Source organism: Gobio gobio (assembly GCF_949357685.1).
Source record: "Gobio gobio genome assembly, chromosome: 24".
Taxonomy (NCBI): domain Eukaryota; kingdom Metazoa; phylum Chordata; class Actinopteri; order Cypriniformes; family Gobionidae; genus Gobio; species Gobio gobio.
Window position 1 is genome coordinate 24,577,047 of NC_137120.1, and position 23,367 is coordinate 24,600,413.

Genomic DNA, 23,367 nt, shown 5'->3' on the forward strand with positions numbered 1-23,367 from the left:
TTAAAATACACAACAGAATTTCTGAAATAAAAAAAAACTTTTCTTAGAATTAAAAAAATACTGTTGTTTTTATGAATTCAATTAATTAGACATGTTTTTTTTGTATTATTACATTTGTAAAAATAAAAAAGGAAATTTTCATATTAACACTAAATTTCATAATTTTCATAGGACCCTAAACATAAAAATTCATTTAGTTAAACTTTAGAAATTGTTGTTAAATTATATAAGTTTCATGATTTCAATGAACTAGACATGCTTTTTGATGACTAAAATTAAATTTAACCATTTTCAATTAATAACTTAAAATGGAGTCTAAAAAAAAAATTTTAACCGGGAAAAAACAAAAAACTTAACCCAGAAAAATTAGAACGGAAAAAAACGGAATTTGGGAAAAAATAAAACGGATTTCACAGGGCCCCATGTAGTTTTTCGACCGCCACTATAGAAGTTTGCCTATGACTACTTCTGCATCAAGACTCCATGAAACACTGTCTGATCGCACACACAACTCACCTTATTTCTCTTTTGCAGAACTTCACTGGGGTTTGTGTTCAGAGGAACAAACTGGTTGGGATCTTCAATGCGGATCGGAGTCCCGCTGGCGTTACCGCCATCATCTGACTTCATCCACTGCAGAGATTTGGTAAAAGAAAGAGATTTAATACAGAATTCAAGAAAACAAATGCATACTGAGATTTGTTTAGAAAGATAAGGCCCTCTGCTGCCATTCAGAGTTGGCGTAAAGTCTCAGCATGGCTGTTTTGACAGAGTTGCAACCAAATGTCTCTGAAGTACAAATGTTTGCCATGAAATGCTGTGCACAAAGGTCTTGTTCTGAGCTAGATCTAGACTTATTTTTTTTGCAAAGGTTGACATTTTGCTCCTGGTGAAAATGCAGCCAAAGATGTAATACTAAAGCCTTGACCACTAGAGGTCAGTGCATTCATTTGGAATCAGTGACGTCCTCCAGACGGCTGACAGAAGTTACAAGGCTCCAAAAGTTTATCTGTGATGACAACAGAAATATGTGTTTTGTCTGCAGCTAGACTGTCAGTTATGCCCAGGAAATAACCACATTCTTGCTCTTCCACCAAATCCACCTGAGGACTTTCTGATGAGACAGATTTACTACCTTAACAGCAATCCGCTTTTTACTTTTAGCATGCAAGGCTTTCAAAAACATGATCTCAGAGCACCATAACAGAGATCTCACCATAGTCTTGGTGCGTCCGTTCTCCTCGCTAGCCCCGTCCGACACGTTCACCTTCATGTAGCAGTTGGGTGAATTGAGCCAGCGTGTTTTCTCCCTCTGCTGTCGCTGCTGCAGCAACTTCAAAGGGAAACGCGGCGTGTCATCGTCATCGAACATGAACGCCGTCACTGTTGCCGGAATCTCCACTTCGCTCTTGTGTCGCGGCTTCTCCCGCACGATGGGGTGTCGGTACGTGTAGCCTGTCCTGTAGCCCTGAAAGTAAATACACAAGGATGAGACCTAATCTTAAATCATTTAACTGCCTTCAACGAATCAAAGGCCTTTTATGAATGAGTTTCAACACTTAGAACAGGTTTACATAATGAGCCACTGCTTGAAATCTTTGCAGAAGGTGCACGAAAGCCATAAAAGACAGTCTTTAAGGTACATCTGCGTTTCAAGCACATTCTGTAACCATATCCTGAAACTCTCCAGTATAAGCGGGAAAAACACATCGCTTCACTGAAAGCGGGTAATGGTGGCTCACTGAGCGACGCACCATATCATTATCATCTTCCACATCACTCCATTCTTCTGCCTCGGCTGGGAAAACAGACTTTCCACATGCCTGCATTCTTCCCTATCTCACACGGACGGAGAGAAAAAACAGCGCAGTCTGCACAGCTGGAGAAAGAAGAGAAAAGAGTTGTGGCAGGAGTGCTTTTCAACTCCAGTTCGTCTCTTTCTTTTACGTTTTGTCTGCCTAATAGGAGAGGAAAGCGAGCGGAGAAAGAAAAAGGCTCAAAGAAGTGATTTTACAGTCTCTCCGCTGTGATTATTCCTCTCAAACCCAGTTGGACTAGCAGTAGGGTCGGGTACCAAAACCCTATATAACCGGTATGTAACCGGACCGAATCAGAACGCAGATTTCAGTGCCCCATTTCGGCGCCACTTAAATTCAAACATGTTTTCGCGCTTTGGCTGGCGCCGAGCCAGAGACAGACGCGTTCAGTGCTCGTCACATTTCACAACTATTCAGTGTTTTCAACCACATAATGTTTATTTTAGGTTTCAGACATTTAAATGCACGTAATTACTAGCAAAAAATACACACTGATGTCTATAGCGGCAATGACAATCCTTTCAGACAGTTATAAATTGACTACTTGTTTTATTCATATCAGATAACAATATATAGTTAACTATATAGTTTACTCTATTCTTCTCCCAGTTCAGCAGCAGTCACTTACTTTCATGTATTTCGTGAGACGAGGATGAATTTATGTGATGTAAATCCGACAGATCCGATTCTCTGAGGCGCAAACTAACATTGCGCCGCCCATCGCGCATTATAGATCAACTAAAGCCCAATTTATACTTCTGCGTCGAGTATACGCCGTAGGCTGTGTGATGCGCGTGTACCCTACGACGTACCCTGATGCGCACCTCTCCAAAAATGTAACAACGCGTCAATTCTACGCGGACCGCAAGCGCTGTGATTGGTCTGCCAGAACCCCTCCCTCAGGTCAATAAATAAATTTAAAAAAATCTGCAATTGGAGTGTGTGTGTGTCCAGAAATGGGATGATTGTTTCATCCTTATATCTGCTATATAACACAATATTTTGTAGTGCAGAGATTCTTTATGTTAGTGAATAAATACATAGATCCGCTGAGTATAGTTTATTTATTTCCTCATTAAAACCAAAGATGTTAATCATGATTGTATATCAAGAACAGGGACAAATCACAATGGGTGCATTTGGTTTTGTGATTTCAACGGAACGAATAAAGTCTCCGCAACAGCAAACGATTGAAGCGCTATAGCCTGTGCACAAGCTACCGATACTGAAAACAGCTGCCACGAGCACTCTGCATGATTTCACAAACGCACTCCAGCGCCAGATCGCCTCTTATGTAACTCTACTAATCAACTAGAGATGCTTAATTTGTATTACATACAACAACTCAAGCCGCAAGAAAAGCCGCTATCTGCCGCCATCACTGCTGCTGATACTTCGGGTGCATCTCAATCAGCTCCCTAGTTCAGTAGTCAGGGCACTGATCAGGGAGTCAGCCCATTGACTTATGTCCTTATCAGTGCACTGACTACTGAACTAGGGAGCTGATTGAGATATATGCAATGACAATGTAAACAATCCATTTCTTCTTCAGCTTTTGCATTGATACTGTGGGTTACCATCAACATGCCCATGGACACTGCCTCCTAGCGGTCTGCATGAGTAACTGCACATTGACGTGGACAAAAACGCAGAAGTATAAATGAAAACCAACGCGTAACTAGCGGCGTAGGTCCGACGCAGAAGTATAAATCAGCCTGAACACACATTCACTCACACATATTTGAAAATCTGAATATCAGATAGTTCATTACATGGTTAACAAGTTTGTGAATATTATGAATAAAAAAGAAAAAACTTAATAAAACCGATACAGCTGTCATACAGCGTTATTGTGGCTGCTGTGTCATGTGAGAAGCATGACTCGTCGCCATAGAAACAATAAGGCGATGAGTTCTAAAATATTTAGCCAGACAATATGGTCATATTTCAAAATAAAGCTTAACCTTGGAGCTGGTTTGAGCATACCAAGAATACCAACTACCTTGCTGTTATTAGTACTGTAACTGTTATTTAGTGTTAAATTAGGCCTATTATAGTTGGGTTAGGTGGCTTAGGCTTTATTGTGAATTTAAGTAAATTGTGTTTTGTATCCATTTATCTTTTTTTAAAAAGTATCGGTTCAGACACCGTTTAGGCACCGGTACAGTTTTAAAAGTATCGGTTTGGCACCGGTATCGTAAAAAACACAAACGATACCCAACCCTTGTAAGGAGTCATTTAGCGGACGCTTTTGGCTGTTTTCACACTTGGCACGATTGCATGGTCCAAAGCAGAGTTCAAATCCTGTTTCTATATCACACTGGGAGATGATTGGCACAGAGCTCATTTTAAATGTACTCGAGTCTCACACAAACATACCAGGTTGTCCAGCATTCTCATGAGCGACTCAAACTCCAGCTCTCCCACCCTCCACTTGTGCTGAGAGCCCATGTTGACCCCAGCTTGTGCAACCCCCTGTGTACGAGATTTAAACTTCTCCAGATCCAACACGATCAGGTTCTCCACTCCTCCAGCGCATGAGAACGCATTCACCTAGAGAGAGAGAGAGAGAGAGAGAGAGAGAGAGAGAGAGAGAGAGAGAGAGAGAGAGAGAGAGAGAGAGAGACGTCAGACATCTACAACACAAAAGGCCAGTTCTTGATCCTTTTTCAGAAGTGCAGTAACATTTAGCTTGTTTAATGGTGATGTTTCAGTGTTAAGTCAAATTTATTTGTGTAGTGCTTTTCACAATACACATTGTTTTAAAGAAGCATTGTAGAAAATCATGATGTTAAATGTTTGCATCTTTATATGCGTGTCCCCCTGAGAATTTTGCGTTCGCTCACAAAACCTTTTCTCGTGGAAGAATGCAAAAACAAACGCAAAACATAATTTTCCCCTCCCATCTCATATTTTTTTCCACCTCCATGTCCCTTTAGGGGCTCCGTAGATTAGAGCTGTGTGATAATATAGTTTACATTTTGTGACAAACAATCAAGCAGCTGATATATGCTGTATAGTATATATTGCTTTACATGAGTGTAGTGTATGTATCTGGATTAAGTTGGATATGCTTATATATACACAACGTTATATATACAGCTGTACGATAATTTAGATTACATTTTGCAATGATATAAACAATCACAGAGCCAATAATTGATATATATTATATTGCTATGTGTAAGAGTACTGCATGTATGCAGGTAAAGCTGGATGTACAAGATATCGAACTTTAAATATATTCCTGTGGACCACATAGGGGTGTGCGATATTGAAAATAAATGATATCTCTATATTTTCCGGTGTTTTCTCGATAATGATAGATAGACAATATTTTGCTGAGTGTATTGTGTTGGTACCTTGGCAGGTTTAGGACAGCTGACTACTAAAGTTTTTGATATTCTTCATATTCTGTGTAATGGTCAGTTCACAACAGTGACAGAAATTATCTTTTCCAACAAGTTTAAATTTGTTAAATTGACAAGTTTAAATTGCCATTTTTTCACATAATTAAGGTATGCATCATGTTTTGTATGTATTCAATTCTTACATTTAATCAATAAATTCATTTAGAATAAGACACAATAGGGCCTTTTCCAATCAAATGAAATCTGTATAAACAATTCATCTCTGCAGTTCAGATGAAACACAGAAGCTGCATCTGAAGTGGCATTTCGATATTGACATTATATACAAATTATTTTAAAAACAAAAAGATAGGTAGGTGGCAGCAAGTCACTGTTAATGAGTGAGTCATTGAGATTCAACCGAATCATTCAAACGGCTGATTCATTCAGGAATGAAGCATTTGACTGTCTTAATGAGCAAATCATTGAATCATTTGTTCAAGCGATTCGTTAATTCAGTAAAGAAACACCGCCATGTATTGCTCAGAGATGCAAAACAGCCCTGTGTCTTTGTTTGGAACTATTTTTGTTGGCAAAATAGAGCAAAAAAAGGCAATATTGTTATCACTTGTAAGTTACTTAATATTGACTTCTTATTTATCAAACTGTTGAATAAAATCTAAATCACATTTGTAATCATGCAAATATTTGGAGAAAAAAATGTCACTCTTTGTGTGATATTTATTTACTATATTAAATTATATAAATATAAAAGGCAAATAAGTATTTTTGCCCCTTATGTTGAATATTGAGGGCATTATAAATGCATTTTGATAGAGTAAATCACAGTGAAAGCGCACACTCTACATGCGCAAGTGCATTAGTCTAACCTAGTAGACAACATCATGTAGTGTATGAGTGCGCTCTCTAGGTGTGTTTTTGTGAGGGACATACTCAATTTTAAAACAATTAAAACAATATTATCGTATATGATATATAATCTCACACCCCTAGGACCACAGCTTTCAAAATTTGGCCAATGAGCACCTGGCGTTCTGTTAGCCATTTGTATTAGTGTATGTTATAAAAACATCACCCAAAACCAATTTAAAAATGCATTATCCATCATCATGAGCCTTTTACCTGAATTTCACAGGCATACTGGGCGTTGTAAATGTAGTGAAAGGCCTCTTCAATGGTCTCCCCTAGAGCTACAATCCCATGATTCCTTAAAACCAACACCTGCAACACAAACATAGACAGCTTGGGGAAAAATATATTGCACATTTACAAACATACTGCATTTCTTGCTTTCATACTCACTTTCATCATGCAACTGTCACTGGGTATTGAATTATGCCATTTTAGATGCAACAAAAAAAAAGAGGTTGTTTACCTTCGTTGATGGTCCGAGGGCTTTCTGGAGCTCCAAGCGCTCATCTGGCTCATCCAGACTGCCTTGGTAGTTGTAGTAGGCAATGTCACCCAGGATCAGAGCCTCCTGAGAGATGGGCAGCAGGCCGCACTTCATAGACGACACCTGACATAACAGAAGAGATTAATGAAGTCATGGCGATTCATAATTTCTATGAAATAAAAGAAATAAAATGAAATGAAGCTGGTGTAAATGGGCGGATACTTACAGCAGCAGTGGCTGGTGTGCGTATGTGAACGATGCAGCGCACGTCGGGTCTCATGGAGTAGATGGCAGCGTGAGGGCTGAAGCCGGCCGGGTCGATCTGCAGGTTGGTGGAGCCCTGATCGATCACGTCACCGAGAATGTTCACCTTCATCTGGAGAATGATAGAAACACATAATGTAGCATAGCAGTTTATAATCACCTAAAACACAAACAGCAGTGAGGCTAAACTAGTTCTACATTTAAACAAAATATTTGCGCAGAGACTGCATCTGATTACTCCTATCTGAGTGCTTATTAAAACAAACCATAAGTATCAATACACAGACTGTAGGGTTTTATTACCTTCTCTACGGTGTCCAACACATTCAATCATTCCCTATTAATCCTGACATCGTGCAGCTAATCAGGAAGGAACCATCCTTGCAGATAAACTGAGAACCAGTGGATGATTCGGTTAATGTATTTAATATGCTTCCTGGTAACCTCGATACAGGATGACCAATGGGGGGGGGGGGGTGTACAGCTTAATTAAGCCTTTCATTTACACTATCATTCAAATGTTTGGGGTTGGTAAGATTTGTTTGTTTTTTTAAAGAAATTGATACTGTCAAATTTATAATTTTCGATTTCTATATCAAATAAACGCTGTTCTTTTGAATTTTCTATTCAAAAATATGCAGCAGCACAACTGTATTCAGCATTGATAATACATAATAATAATAATAATAATATTTCGCATTATTACTGTTTTTACTGTATATTTGATCAAAAAAACTTTTTTAGTCTTGGTGAACATAAGACACTTTCAAAAAAACTTGAAACCTCAAACTTTTCAATGCTTGTGTATCTAAATGATTTATCAATCATTGATTGTGTTAGTTTGTTATTGTCATGAGAAGTGAATGACTAAGCTTGTGGGTGTCTGATTCCTCTAGAGCTCTGATTAAATATCGAATTGCATGCAGGTCCTGTAACAAGCCTCCCAACATGCCCTTCACATGCCTGTCGATGCCGCACCCCATATCACTACCAGCTCAAAATAAACACACAGTACCTCTGCTCTGTTAATGAGCGCAGAGTGACATCCAACCTCATGCAGATTATGTTTACACACGGCCACTAATATCACATGACTGTTTTGACATCTATCTCATGCAGTTCTTTCTTCATTGGTTTAATGTTGTGTATTAAACTGGCCATAGGAAGTTGGTTATCTTCTAGATGACATATCTATTGTATTATGCCACCATACTAATGCTAATGGACTGAAACAAGAACTAGATGTCAGGAAACGGGCAAAATCTCTCATCTTATTTGAAGAGAGTTGTAGCTAAGTAATAAATGCTAAGAGTAGAGTAAATGCTTGAATCAGTGTGCCAGTGTGCTTTGAATTCTGTAGTCACTTTTGCTGTAAAATAGTCCAGCAAACAATTATATTCGTCATTACAAATGGATTTTTTTTAGGAGTGAAATGACCACATTTAACAGCGCAAGGCACATAAAAAGGCAAAAACAAAGTTACAATTTCCTGTTACAAGAACATTTGGAAATGATTACAGCAGTTGCTTCATAGACATGAAATCTCATTATGTAACAGTAAACGCTTGCTTTAGAAAAACACTACTAATCAACATTGCGGTTAGGAATTTGAACACACTCCTTTAGGTGGGTGACATTTATCGTATCGCGGGCGAAATTCAGTCATGTCAAAAGAAATGAACATAATCTGGAATTTCGCTTGAGAGTGAATGATTTCCCCCTTGCAGATTTTGCAAAGGGTAAAAGTTGGATTTGCTGCATTGCATTGCTGCATTGCACTTCATATATCAAACATACATAAAAACAGATCATGGACATTTTTTGCACCCAATAATTTACCAAAGTGTCTCTAACGTGACCGCACCTTTACCCTTAATACTATTAAACTTTTGTATGTAACCCATCCTGGAGAGTTTGTGCTATTTACATTAACTCTTTCACCACCATAGACAAGATTTTCGGTCTTTTATGACAACGCTTCCCTGCCATTCGTGAGTTATGGCAAACTGTGTTTACACTGTTATATGATAGGGGGCAATGTTATGCATCTTCTGAAACAGTACAGCCTCTCTGGATCCAAAAACAAGCGAAGATCATCTGCGTAAACCAGGGCTGAATCCAAAAATCGGGGACCTCCAAAATTCGGGCACCCCTATACCCTTAAATAGGGCATTATTTGAGTGGACAGTCATTTGTAGTGGTGTCTGAAAACATAGTGGACGTTATTGAGTGCAATCAATCAACCCCATAATGCACTGCAATAACGAATTCGCTCACTGATTTTCATTCACTCCATCAAGTGAACTGTATTAGTGGACTAACGTAGGGAATAGTGATTGAGGTTTTAGGGAGTGATTTTGGATTCAGCCCAGGAGAGAATAGAAGTTGTTTACACAGAAGTTAGTAAACACAATCATTAAACATTCAACAGCATATAAATCAAAACTGCCTAATGTTACCGTATGAAATGTCAAAACTCATGAAGAGGCATTGGACTGTGCAAGCTTTGGGGGTCTTGATGGACTTGATCACTGATAATTCATGTTTTGAACATCATTCTGAATCCGATCAGAACAAAGTTTTTTTTGCTTGAAATAATTTATTAACTTTTTTTAATATCATAAATAACGTCAAAATACAAAGGAGAGACCAAAGCCATATCTACAGATCAGAATATCATGAAGACTTGGCTCATGACAGAGTTTTGCATGTGCATTCTCTCCAGGAAGTATTAAAATCCAGTGTCAATGTCATGTTCTTCTCTGTTAAGGGGCTTAGAGCTTTAATGAGTGTACAAGAGAGAGTGTGAAAGTGACTGATCATATAGAGGGTTAATAAAACTGTGACCCAGATTGCTGGCCTCATTCCAGCGGGCACCAACCCACAGCCACGCCCACATAAGCAGAGAACAGGAGCTCTGAATGACTGTGTCAGCAACACCGAGATCTCTCTCTCTCACACACAGATAAAAAAAAAATCCAGTAAGTTCCGACTATGCAAAAGAGATTGGGCTTTATCCTACTCTCACTGTCTAAAAAACACAGTCCACACAAACAGAAACTGGACAAACCTGTACTGGCTTTGATCCATAAATAAAAGGTCAACAGCACCTATTAAAGCCTATTATACATGACCAAGAGCAAAGCAATCTGCCACGGTCCTGAAACGGCACAATGACCGAGTGTGTTTTTTCATGACTGTGAAAAATGTGTTTGTCATGGCAGTGGCCGTAACTCTACCCCAAACACAATCCTGCACAGTGGAGCATTAAAACCAGCATTAGCCAGCGCAAGAGTGCAAGTCAGATGCAGAAACCGCCGCTGCTCACTTCAGGCGTCTTTAATTCGGTTCACAGAGTCATAAATGCCGCAGGCAGGAGGACAAATGTGCTTCACAAATTCATTCCAGTATTAAATCACCTGATAGGCAGGAATTTGTCAAAACAGCATGCACCATGAGCAGCATGTCAAAACTCATTATTATGCCGGCGGTAGAGAAAAACACTCAAAAGTGAAACCTCAAAAACTGGTTCCAATCTGTTTGTCACCAACTAACTCAAGAGTTGCAGAGCTAAGGCCAGAAACAACATGAATGCAGATGCAACTGCTTATATATACTTGATATGTGCACTTTTGTGCTACAGTGGTGGTAAAAGACCTCAGTGCTATGTAGAAGGAATTATAGCATTAACGTCAAGACTCATTAAACCAGATGTGTTAAGGTAGATAACGGCAGTTTGACTTAAGGCCTGTTCACACCGGGACGATTTCCGCGCGCGTTTATCGCCGACGTTTAACGCCTCGTGACTAAACAATGGGCGCCAATGTGAGTGTGCACACCGACGCGTAAAACGCCAGGCGTAAAAGCGTCATTTAAAAAAAACCGCCTCGGGTTCGTTTTTTTATTTTGACGCGGCGCGTAAAAAACTGGCCGACCAATGAGATCAGCGCTTTTGTCCACGTGCCTGGAGCTGCTGAAGTGACAGTAAAACACGACTTGGTTGCGCTCAAGCACAAAATCGGTCTTGCCGAGCACACATTGATACGACGAAGAAGTAGTAAGTAGACAAAGAAGAAGATGAACTGCTAATGCTGCTTGCCAGTTAGCAAAAAGTGTGTGAATGGTTTTGCCATAGACATAATATATCTGTGGTTTTGGCAAGCACGTAAATACTGTCTTTCCTTTTCTTCTGTGTGACAAGCGAGTGTCAGAAGCATAAGTGCCGCAGCACCACATTGTGTACCGGGAGCGCATCTACTGAATGTGCACGTTCACTCGCCGCATCAGCAGTGGAAATCGCTTGGGTGTGAACACTCAAGACGTGCCGAAAAACGCTGGCGATAAGCGCGTGCGATATTCGTCCCGGTGAGTACAGGCCTTTATGTTACTGAGCATGAGAATCTGATTTGACTCCAGATCCAGTCTGAACAAATGTAGACAAATCGTTTGGTCATCTGAAATGATGAATCCAGATCAGGGCTCAAGCTGTGGTGACTCTAGAAATAGTTATTAGGCCTGTTTGATATGGGGGAAAAAAAATCCTTACACACAATCTGTATCAGAAAATTGATTGAAAAATGTAACATTGAATGAACAGAGATGAGGTCCGTGGTCAAATCGTGTCACTCCTCTTTCAAAATCTCAGCAAATCAAATTCAGATTGCTTTATTGGCATGGTAAAAAGGCTTTACAATGCCAAAGCATTGACAGCACTCTGGGCAGTGAATCAGGCAGTAATAGACAGCCCTCTGATCTAATGGCATTGGTCATAGTTAGATTTACAGTACTCTAGCCTAGTGGTTCTCAACCAGGGGACCGGGGCCCACTAGGGAGCCTCAGCAAACTTCCAGGGTGATCCCAGTTAGTACAGAGTGGAAAAAACTTTAAGATGGGATGGGAAAAAAAGGAAATTCTATTAGAAATTGCACATACCCACTTTGCGATTTTATTACGATTTCAATAAATCACACAGTCCTAGTTTTTACTCACCATCCACTACTCAAGTCAATATCATTATTTGGATGTGTTCTAAAACAATTAATTTGTTGGTAATTCGTTTTTATGTGTACACAAGGGTAGGTTACACATACAAAGCTTGATTTTTCTAAACACACATATACCGCTTACGCTCAGCTTGCAAAAGCGTCTTGAATACTTTTGCAGTAATTAGTTGGTTCACAAGGCGGCACCACTGTCCCAGACCGTTGTTTCAATTCACAGTCAAAAATAAATGGAAGAGATAAAAAACTACTAGAGACACAACAACAGATGCACTATGGCAGGAAGTTCATTATGAACACTTGTGTGGGTTCAAGATAGGGTAGGCAATTTATTTTATAAACAGTTTTTGTTATACTGGTTGAAGCTCTCTACACATCCTGACAATAAACGATAATAGAATTGGTCTAAATGTACATATATCTTCTGTGGAAGTCACAGGACCAAAAAAATTTCGACCAATCATTGCATTCGGTCCGATGTGTATATTACGATGTCTTACTTGCCTGTCAAAATATGCATTTCCAATCCTCCGCGCACCTGCTAGCCTGCTATTGCTAGCCTCTCCAAAATTGCCAGCCCTACTTTTAAAAGATGCACACAACTCTAGTTTAAAGTACAAAGACATTTTTATCTGTCAACTTCTGGAGAGAATTAGCGATTAGTATGATTGTGTTCACATCAGCAGCGAACCGTACCGGAGTTCACATGAACAGTTTGCAGGTGCACATCCGAGTTCGGAAGACCACATTCACATCATCCAAACAAACCGAACTCTGATGTCAATCGAACCCGGGTGCGCACCAAAAGTGCTAGTGTGAAAGCACCCTTAAAATCTGTGCGTTCAACATCAAAACTGGAGTATACTTAGGGAAATATCCAAAATGTTCAGTGCTGGGGTTTTCCAGGACCAGGATTAAGAACCACCACAATACGATTACAAAATAATAAGCATGAACAACTACAGGCACTAAAAGCCTCCGACTGACATGAACACACAGGCTAGTACGAATCCAAAACCCACTCTGAGATTTCAAAGAAATAAGCGGCTGATGAAGCATGTCAAACATTGGCAAATATCAGAGAGCTCAGTCAAGGTCTGCCAACACGTTCCCTTCTGTACACGGTACATTTCAGACTTAAATCCCAAACACAAAGAAAACTACATATTATTTCAACTATTATTACGCTCTGGGCAATATTAATGTCTCAATTTAAACAGGCCGTTGCAGCACTAAGAAAACGGAAATGCCAAAGCAGCATAAAATATAACCTAGAAGCTATTTGATCAAAACTGAAGGATTAATTAATCATTTATCCTTTAATAAACATGATATGTAACTGATAAATGAATTCCGAAGGTAAGAACGACAAAAGCCTGAATCAAATCTATTTTCAGTCTTACTGGAATGTGAGTTTGAGCTAAAGTCACTGCTCAAAGTGACCCCGGCAGCCCTGTGGGTGTGATGATCAAGCCGTTCCCAGAACTGCTATCAGACTGTGTGTGCTGTGATAACGTGAGACAGACAGTTTGTTTACCAGATTGGACGCAGAGGCCTCAGCGAAGGACAGCCCTCTGGGGATGATGAGGATATGATCCTGCTCCTTACTGACACGAACCTACAAGTTGTAAAAAACATAAATAAGCAGCTGTGTTTTTCTTCTGATCAAGTTAGCTCAAGGTTTTTTAATCCGTTCCAAACGGCATCCAAATATTCCGAAATTTGGATATTTCCCTTTTTTAGCACATCAGCATGAGCAGAGATGCCACAAAATTATAATGACAAAAAGCATCTCGGTATTCAAAAGTAGCCGTGTATAATTTAATAATAAAATAATAGTATAATATGACATTATTGGGCATGAAATGAATGGAAGTATTATAGAGCTTCTTGGCTCAATGAATTAAACGGAGTGTCTGATTATTGGAAGTATAATGTTTATTGCCTGCAGGAATGGATTGCAAAACACTGGATAATACCATGTACGTCATTCACTTTCATATCCTTGTTCTTAAATACTGACACAAAGTCAACAATAATATGTAATCTTTGGTACCGATATATGGAAAGCTATGGCTTACTGTAATGTAACAGCTTGTGAAGTGGGCCCAGCTGAACAGATCCACTATTCTGTAGAGGCTGGCCAGTTTGCAGCGGGTCTGTTTCTCTCCCTTCACCATAGTATTGGACTCCATGCTGAACATGTCATTTATTGGGGTCACCATGCCCAAACCTGAAAAAACCGGGAACAATTCAAGAACAGATAAAAAAAAACACAGCACAAGCAAATTGCTATGTGCTTCTTTCTCGTTTGTTTGTGTTAACAGGTTTGAATCATCTATTAAGAAAAACAAAGTATCAAGATATTTATTAATGAAGCCATTAGAGCACACAACTCGAAATTTACATTTTAGTACTGCACTCATGGGGATATGGACAACAAACTGATGTGTAAATCGATACCCTTGATACTGATCAAACTCAGACTCTAAGTGTGTCCTGATTAACTGATAACACCTCAGAAGTGTCCATTAAACACTGATAAGCCTGAAATCTAATAAAGATGTTTTAGTAAGACTCAATTTATACAACTAAAAACACTCTTTAGATAAGCTTATTTAGAACCTTTAGGGATTCTGGTCAAAGAAGAATACGGAAATCCAATAATAGTGTAAAAAAATATCGTAGATGCTCTTCACATCTACAATAAATCTCTCTCTCTCTTTTTTTAGGACTACAGTTAAAGCAGTGTATATTACAGAACTCATCCTTGAAGGATGGCACCCAGATGGCTAAACAATCCGGAACTCAATTTAGACCTTCAGTTATTACAAGTTTGGGGAACACATCCTTGAACTCCAGTTGACTGCATTCCAGAACTCTTTCTTGAACGCCATTTAGCTAAACTTTCCAGAATCAGGGTTCTAGACTGCAACCAAAACGGTCACAAATGCAATCATTATTTGATAATGTGCGAATTTAAAATTTCACACATTCGCATTGGTGCAAGTGCATAATGTTCAGTTTGTTTTGGTACCTGGCTGGCACATGTACTCCGTTAACCCTTTGACGCGTACATCCACAACAGTGTGATTAGAATGGTCAGTGCGTCAAGTCATCAACTGCTAAATTCGAATGTGCTTTCGTGCTGAGCCAGAGACGGTTCAGTGTTTTCAACCACAAGAGGTTTATTTTAGGTTTCAGACATTTAAATACACAGAAGTACTAGCAAAACAATACATGTATAGCTTGTAAAACACACACTGATGTCTATGGAAGCGGCAATAACAATCCATTCAAATAAAAATGTACGAGGTGTTTTTATCATATCAGATGCACATTGTTTAGTAACTATAAAGTTTACTCTTTTCTTCTACCATCTTCACCGGCCACTAACTTTGCTTTGCTTTTCGAACTATGTACACACAGTACATTAAACTCTTATTTATAAATATCAGATCCAGTTATCCATGATATGGTCTAGAAAATGCTCTAGACCTATGGATCGTTTAGGCTCTGACTCAGTAATGTACAGTAAATACTGAAAGGGGTTCACAGAAGTTCCACTGATTAGTTCCGCATAGCAGAGCACAGAGAGAAAACAGACGTGTGGAGAGCTGGATGGGGTGATAAGGGAGGAAGAAGTAAGATAAAAGAATGCAAAGGCTTTCTTGAGTTGCCTGGTCGTATTTCCTTCAATGTTTGTTTATGGGAACAGCTATTATTTATCATCTTTTCTCTTGTGCTTTTAACCATTTGTAACTGCATTTGCATGTACAGAACTTTGGACAACCAAGGTTGTTTTTAAATGTGCTTCATAAAATTAATTGGAACTGTATGACTCTGAACAGGTGGAGGAGTGGGGCAGTCTGTGACATTGGAGGACTGGAGGAATGTTGCAATCTGTTGCAATGGAGATGCACCATGCCGATACTCACTGAGGGGTGAGGTGGAGAAGCCGGCTACGGAGCTGGTCATGAAGAAGTCTGCGATCTGCCGCAGAGCGAGCAGTCCTGCTGGGTTATTCCCCTTGTTCATCTGTTCCTGGATCATTCCCTCTAGCTCATCCTTAAATGCCTGAAGGAGAAAGCAAGCATGAGATTAGAGATGTCTTACACACAACACAGTAATGAGAGATGAACACACATCTGTAATCCTCTCACGCTCCTGCACATTTAAACCTCCATGTACAGTTTTTCCACTTGAATCTCGACACCGAGTTAAGTATATTAACCTAGAGGCCTATTCGACTCACTCTGAAGCGCAAGAGGTGACCAAACAGAAGGAGATCTGATGTTCTCTACAAGACAGTGAAGGATGAAAGTAACATCACATTGTCTTAAAGTCTTTGGTTATGTCCACTGGAATCTTGAAAATGTATTTTCAATGTTTAAGGAAGGAAATCGTTGATGACTGGCTTTTAAAACCAGTGATAAAGCTCTCCTGTATGATGTGCTGTCATTCTGCACACCTGCTCAGAGTCTCGGGCTGAATGATCAAAGGGTTCAGACAAAAGAATGAATCTCAGACACTGATGCAGTGCTCGCATGCTGCGGGTAATAACAGAGGAAATTCCCTGACACAACACCTCAGTTATGATGACTTCATTCTTACTGTACAACTGCACAAATACTTGTCTTATTACCAGGTGTGAGTAAGTGTCTGGATGTGAGCTGATGCATGTAAAACTTCCTTCAGTACAGTATGCGAGATTGTTACACTGATACGTCCTAAGCAAGCAGAATACATGCAAACACTATGCAAAACCATACATGCATAAACCAGAATAAGAACGGTAAACAAGTCTTAGCAGGCATGCTTATATTTTGCACACAAAATGGTGAGCATTGGTTAAAAATCAGCTGTTTTAATCTGACTGACTGGGTTTACGCAAATTGCAGGCACTGGGATAAATAATGGCTTTTTAAAGTTGTGTTAATATAGTACCGGATTGCAATAACTATCAATCACTCATTAGATTTGCTCTGAAGTTAGTGACATCAAATCTTTGAGAGATACTCAGCTTTGTTTGGGGCACTTTGTACTAGATATAGTTAACTAGATATCCATGAGCAGAACTGTTCTGCTTTGTGCTTGTGTGTAAAATAACCAGTACTTATTACTTATCGATCAACAGAAAGTCTGCCAAATATTTCCGCCCTTGCTAGTCAATTATTGTGGCAACAAATATTTCAGACAATTCCTAGCACCAAAAAAACAACAACATGGTTGCTTCACATGTCCAATTGGGCTGTTCTTGGGCAGAATAATGTGCAAAATTGACAACGTCTCTATGTGCAAGACTACAGGGAAACAGCAATCAAAAATGGAGAGTCCGCTTCATATCTACAGATTCTCCTTCCAGGCTGGACTGCGTGTTTGGTCTGTCTTTTCCATAAATTACTTTTACTTCTCACCACAGTGGTATCCTTGCATGCACCACAGGTCTGGAGAAATTGGGTTAAAAGTACTGCACGGTCCTCCAGTCTGATTTCCATAGCAACATCCGGCAGGCAGCCACAGGGAAGTGAGCTTGGTGTTTGTGTATCCATGTGCGGACCATCCCAGCCAAACTCTTATGTGTTAGTTTATGTATGTGGTTTGTCCATCAGTGCCGTTTGCTGGGGCTTGATTACCTAATCTATGGTGAAAAACTACACAGGAATCAAATTACATTGGCCTTTAAGTTTGTTTTGTTTGGGAGCCTAATTCATCAAGCATGCATTGAGGAAACAAAAGGGAAAGTAAGAAGCCACATAAATTCATGCCATTAATGCCCACAATACCAGCCCAAAACTACGGTTAGGGGTTTGTTAACATTTTAACTGTAAAGGTGTGGTCACATTTGCTGTTGTTCTATGAATTTTGGGGAACAAAATCCAGTCATTTTAATAGGAATCCATGAGATTGGGAAAATCTCACGCAGATTTTGCAGAAGAAATCTGCTTGGTTTGAAAGTGACTTCTGTGTGAGCTCTGCTTCAAAAATCGCTTCACTATTGACAAAAGACAACAGACGTTTTTGCTTGGAAAATTTTGCAGAAATGTAGTTAATGTGACCGCACTAAATATGAGCAATAGTAATAGCGATGCTTGTCTAATGCCGGTACACATTGTACGATTATGTCCCAGACGAAAAATGACAATTGTGGCGACTTATGTGGTTTTGGCTCCTAAATGGTGGTCATGCGTCGTTCAGTGAGAGAGGCTCAAAGACATGCATTGCATTGTCAGATATTTAGTATGATAATCTCACAGTGTGTTGGGTGCAAGGACCTTCATCTACTGACTAGCCAATAAAACTTCAACATGAAATGGCGTATTGATCAAAGCGACCTGGCGCTAAAACTAAAAATGATTACCTTGAGCTCCATTTGCAAAATTAGGCATACCAAAGTTGGCCTCTTTCCCTAGTCAAGTCCGCGCCCATATTCTCCTCTTTTGCTTCCTCCTCCTTTTTTCAGTGCACATAAAAAACAGAATTGCCAAAGCTCTATTTGTTTACTACTAGCGCATCCTGATGACATTTTAATTCTTCTATACTAGTCATAGCCTACGATTCAATAGTCTACATACATGTCGTACCCGAGTTTATTAGATCCATGTCGTACAGTTTGATTTGTAATGATCTTATAGGATTGCCGAAATCGCACGGTCTGTAGCAGGTACAAGTAAACTACACTAACTGGGTGCGAGCGAGCACACGAGCACTCTGGGATCAGTTCAGCTGTGTGCAGTTGTCGTTCAGCCACGTGCTTTAGAGGTGAACAGCATGATGAAAGATTAACCGTGGGAATCAAACACGCCTTCAAAACAAACCGTGGAGCCAAACTTGCTTGCACAGAGTTACGCCATCACAAAAACATGGGCTATTATGCCCACACTTGTCATCAGATCAAAGCGGTCTAACTTCATAATACAAAACACAGCAACTACATTAATATCAAACCACAAAACTGTATCCGTCATGGTGGAAGACGGGCATTATCTGGCCTTTAAAGGAAATGTATGTAAGATTGTGGCCAAAACCGGTACTGCAATCACTTTCAAATTACTGTAGAGCAGTGCAACCCCTCTCCCCCTCCCCCTGACTCAAGGCTGCTACAAGGAGCTTCCAATGGCAAGTGACGAGTCCTACACAGCAAGTTCTTTTTTTTTCATTGTCACAACGTTTTTATGATTCATAACGAGGTCTTTTAGGTTTCGTAAAGTTTTATTTTTTATCCAAAAAGTTTGTAGCTGCAGCTGTGGTAACTAGAGCAGAGCTGGCAACCCGGATGCCGAAACACTACTGACTTCGTGATTGGTAGATAGGTGGAGGGTAGGGATGGGTCGCGATTTTCGAATATTCGATTAGTTATTTAATTATAGAATATCGAATAGTATGTGCGATTATCGTCCAAAAAAAATCCCCATGTTGTCGGTGCTGATGTGGTGCTGACGCGTTCATGTAACCAGAGGCGCTGCCAATAACGCACCTAAAGCTGCCAGTAACGCTCCTAAAGCTGCCAGTCCGCTCTCAGGGTGTTTTGTTTGCTGCGTTCCGAGTCTGATTGTTCCCTCCGCCTCCGCAGTGTTGGTCTGGTTTCACACTCAACTTGAACCCTGGTGCGTTTGCGTTCATCTTACGTCATCACAAACGTGCACGGGCGTGATAGAAAACAGAATGCGGGTCAATATATTGGGCTTTTTTCAATTAATTTGGTGCTATTATGTGCAGCTGAGTAAACGACACTTGGGTTTACCGTATGTGTGTCGCTTGAAGGCGGCTTTGCTGCTTGCAAACAGACTCTTTTGAGGAGACGGTGAATTGCCATTCATTTGCTGCCCTGATTGCACTCTATGCGCGAATACACTTCAGGCTCGCTCTCGCGATCGTATCTCCGCTAAATCATCAACACTATCATCTCTTACGTGTATGTTATTGAACTAATGACATTGTAATCGGCTAAAACGCATGCGCTGGTTACTTTCTTCCACAACAAGTGCGCACGTACCCGAGTGTTGTTTGCACATTCACGTGAATCACGGCTCAGCTCCGAGAGCAACCGAACTCCGGTTGTGTGTTCTCGGGTTCGGTACCTCAGTGCACACCAAGCTCTGTAGGTAAGCTTTCACATTAGCAATTTTTCATGCTAACCGTGCCCCATTCCGAACCAAAATGCCAGAGTAAAAACGCCCTGAGACAACAGAAGAATAACACATCGTCTCACGCGCACGCTGTAGACTTGTGGCCTTTATCAGGTAACTTGTGGCGATGTCACATTACAGTCATATGTTTCATCATGTTACAATAATATGGCTTGAGTTGATATAGCCTATTCCCTAATGAATTAAACAGTTTGTTATCCTACAGATTGAGAGTGTGAATGGTCTCTCTCTCTGTTTATGTGTGTAGCCTATACATGCGTACATGCGTGCATGCGGGGGAGGAGTTGCGATTTTCGAATAAAAATCGAATAATTCCCAGCGATTTTCGAATATCATTTTTGCTTGAAATGCCCATCCCTAGTGGAGGGTGGCGCTTCAGGCATCAACATCAACATCAGTTGAGGGCTGCAACTTCACTTTTAAATGACAATGTCCTGGCTGGACTACTGTTGTCAGTGATATAAATATTTGAAATTAACATGATTTCTTAATGTCTAGTGACATATCAGGGCGATTTTATTATTAACTGAAATACATTTCTTACATACAGTTCCTTTAAGACATTGTTAATGTGGGCCAGAGTCAGTTTTGATGTGCTGTCTGATCAGACAAGGTGAAATTGTTTTAGTAACCCATTCACCTCACTCTAAGAGTACATGGGCCGCTGTTCAAACACAATGGCCTGTGCCAAAACTGGCTAAATGGAGCTGAAGTACAAAGGTGAGATGGAGATATCCTGGGCTCTAATTCCCTGTGCGAGTATTAAATTGTGCTTGAATGAGAACTAGACGCCCGGGACAGGGTATGAACGATCCCGCCTGCCTCTCAGCATGAAATCCTCTCAAACGTGAGGGTCCTGAGACCAACCCAAACCACAGCGCTCTTGGAAAACAGCTACGACTCTGGGAATGGCATGCTTTAATGCTGAAAATGGAAACAGAGGGGAGTTGGGGAACTAAAAATAACCCAAGGGAGGAAATTCAAGACAAATTCAATTTTGCCATTACAGTTTAATAACATTAACATGTTGTTTAACCTCCTAAGCAAATATCAGAGAAGCTCCGTCAGAGCAAACCGCTATTTTTCCTCAGTTTCCAGAGTGGCTTGCGTCAACATTGAGATGTCTTCATTTGTTTTGGTCGTGACAGCACAGATGAGGTCTAAGCATAGCAAACTCCGCCCTGCCTATAATAGTCTGACCTTAAACACAGTCTACGGACAGACGTGTAATTTAAGCAGCTCTCTTCCACACGCACAAACATGGAAACCCTGATGCTCCAGAGAGAGAGAGAGAGATGAAAGAGAGGCTTGTTGAATCAGCTCTGATAGCGCAGACGTAAACACACAGTCCTGTGTGCCGATACACCTGCTGCCTACCCTGCCTGGCTCGTCTCCATACAGAGTGAAGGATGAGTGAGAATAGTATACAGTGTGTCTCAGAAACACGTGCTCGGACAGCTGCTGCTCATAAAGCCCAGCAGGAGATGCCGTAATTAACCCTGCTGTCACACCGCCTCTGTCTTTAATCACAATTACAGAGTGATACTTTCACAATTCTGACGCTAAAGCGCTCAACCTTGCAGATCTGCTCTAGGATGTTGCAGAAGTTCAGATTTCTCCTTTCCACCACAAAAAAAAACTATATATTGTACATTGTGTTTTAAATTTATATTTACATTTTTAATTTTAATTTTATAATTAAAACTTGAACATTTATTTTAATTGTATAGTTTAATGTTTAATATTTATTTTAAAATTGTTATATTAAAATTATTACACATTTACAAAAGCAAACTTACAATAATAGCTGGAAATGATAGTTATTACAATCCTACAAGAAACCCCAAAGATCTTCAATAAGTCAAACACAAAAAGTAAGTGATTAATGATTGGTTTGTGGTTTTAAAACATATGCTTACTGATGCTACAAACAAATTCTTCAAGACTAAAAAGTTTGCAAGTCTAAAAATGCATATAGATACAAGGGCTGGGCAGTCTGTCGATATGTATCGTTACCGCAGTATAAAATCAAATATAAAATCTATCATTAGAGATTTTGTTATATTCGCGAGTGCAGGTAAGCACAGCTGTACCCTGTGAGAGACTCGAGTGTATACATACGTTCTGCACGATAACTACCACAGTCTGCTTTATTAGCGTTTTTTTCCACTCACGCTGCTTGAGCTTATAATTCTTTTGTTCTTTAGGCCTATATATTTTTGTATACACACATTGACTACGTTTACATGGACAGCAGTAATCTAATTATTGACCTTACTCTGAATAAGACAATATTCTGATTAAGGTGTTTACATGAGTTGCTTTTAGAATATTACGTTCATGTTCCCGTTTTACATGTTACAAACCATAGTTCGATTAATGGTACGTCATTACGTCCCCATGCCACGCTACGCTGTCCGGCGTCCAATCATAGCGCGACTTTCGTGGGTGTGTTCAAATCAATGGGCTCAGGCAACCCGCTGTAACTTTACCTGCGGGTGTCGCTGTTGGACAGTGTGACTTAATAAAAACGAGTGATATTTATACTTTTTTAATGATATATATATATATATATATATATATATATATATATATATATATATATATATATATATATATATATATATATATATATATATATATTTTTTTTTTTTTTTTTTTTTTTTTTTTTTTTTTTTTTTTTTTTTTTTGGTAATATTATATATTGTGTCTTTCAATTTTTTTTAAGAGACACTGCCCATCTTGCCTCCTTCTTGACAGCCTACATTTCGAATAATAGTTTTGATTAATGATGAAAATAAAGGTTTCAAAATCGTGATTGTTTGGATTGTTTTTTTTCTGCCATCGAGCCACAAGCATTCACTGAATGACATAAGTTATGGCTCGCAAGCCCAGAGGTTCCCGACCGCTGTTGTAAGCAGACAATTATGAATCTGGGATTACAGATACAAAATTATTGTATTTTACTTTTACAATGAGCAGAATTATTACAACACAAAGAAAAAAAATATAGAGGAGGCCGTGTCCGAGTGAGCAGTCAAGCAAGACAAGCAGTCACCCACCATAGCAACACGTCATGGCAACGACATTTGAGACTAAAAGATACGTAAAAGATAAACGGGAATTTGAGCGCATTGTTACTGTTTTGTACGTGCGGTTATATTAATTATAATTCAAATTCTGTTTTATTTGTCACAATATTATTGATGATTGTTTAGAGGGGCACTTTATAGCCCTCCCCTCTACACTTGCCTGGTGTGTGTGCCTGGTGTGTGTGTCCTGTCACAAAATGCGGCGAAAACTCCTACACGACGTTAATAGTTAGATTAAGGTGTGTACATGTCTACAATGCACTTAGATAATGCGACT

The 23,367-nt window shown here is 39.6% G+C and overlaps 1 protein-coding gene across 7 annotated transcripts in view; it reads right to left on the reverse strand.

Moving 5' to 3' along the window:
* Window positions 1–23,367, reverse strand: part of add3a (adducin 3 (gamma) a) — a 133,265-nt gene that overhangs the window by 10,698 nt on the left and 99,200 nt on the right. For all 7 annotated transcript variants that reach the window (XM_079807136.1, XM_079807139.1, XM_079807134.1 and 4 more), the window contains 9 exons: window positions 15,787–15,925; window positions 13,930–14,081; window positions 13,386–13,466; window positions 6,811–6,960; window positions 6,564–6,707; window positions 6,311–6,409; window positions 4,197–4,370; window positions 1,217–1,468; window positions 517–633 (listed from right to left, as the gene is read on the reverse strand). In XM_079807136.1, the coding sequence (XP_079663262.1) occupies window positions 517–633; window positions 1,217–1,468; window positions 4,197–4,370; window positions 6,311–6,409; window positions 6,564–6,707; window positions 6,811–6,960; window positions 13,386–13,466; window positions 13,930–14,081; window positions 15,787–15,925 (1,308 nt within the window). The remainder of the gene's footprint in view (window positions 1–516; window positions 634–1,216; window positions 1,469–4,196; window positions 4,371–6,310; window positions 6,410–6,563; window positions 6,708–6,810; window positions 6,961–13,385; window positions 13,467–13,929; window positions 14,082–15,786; window positions 15,926–23,367) is intronic.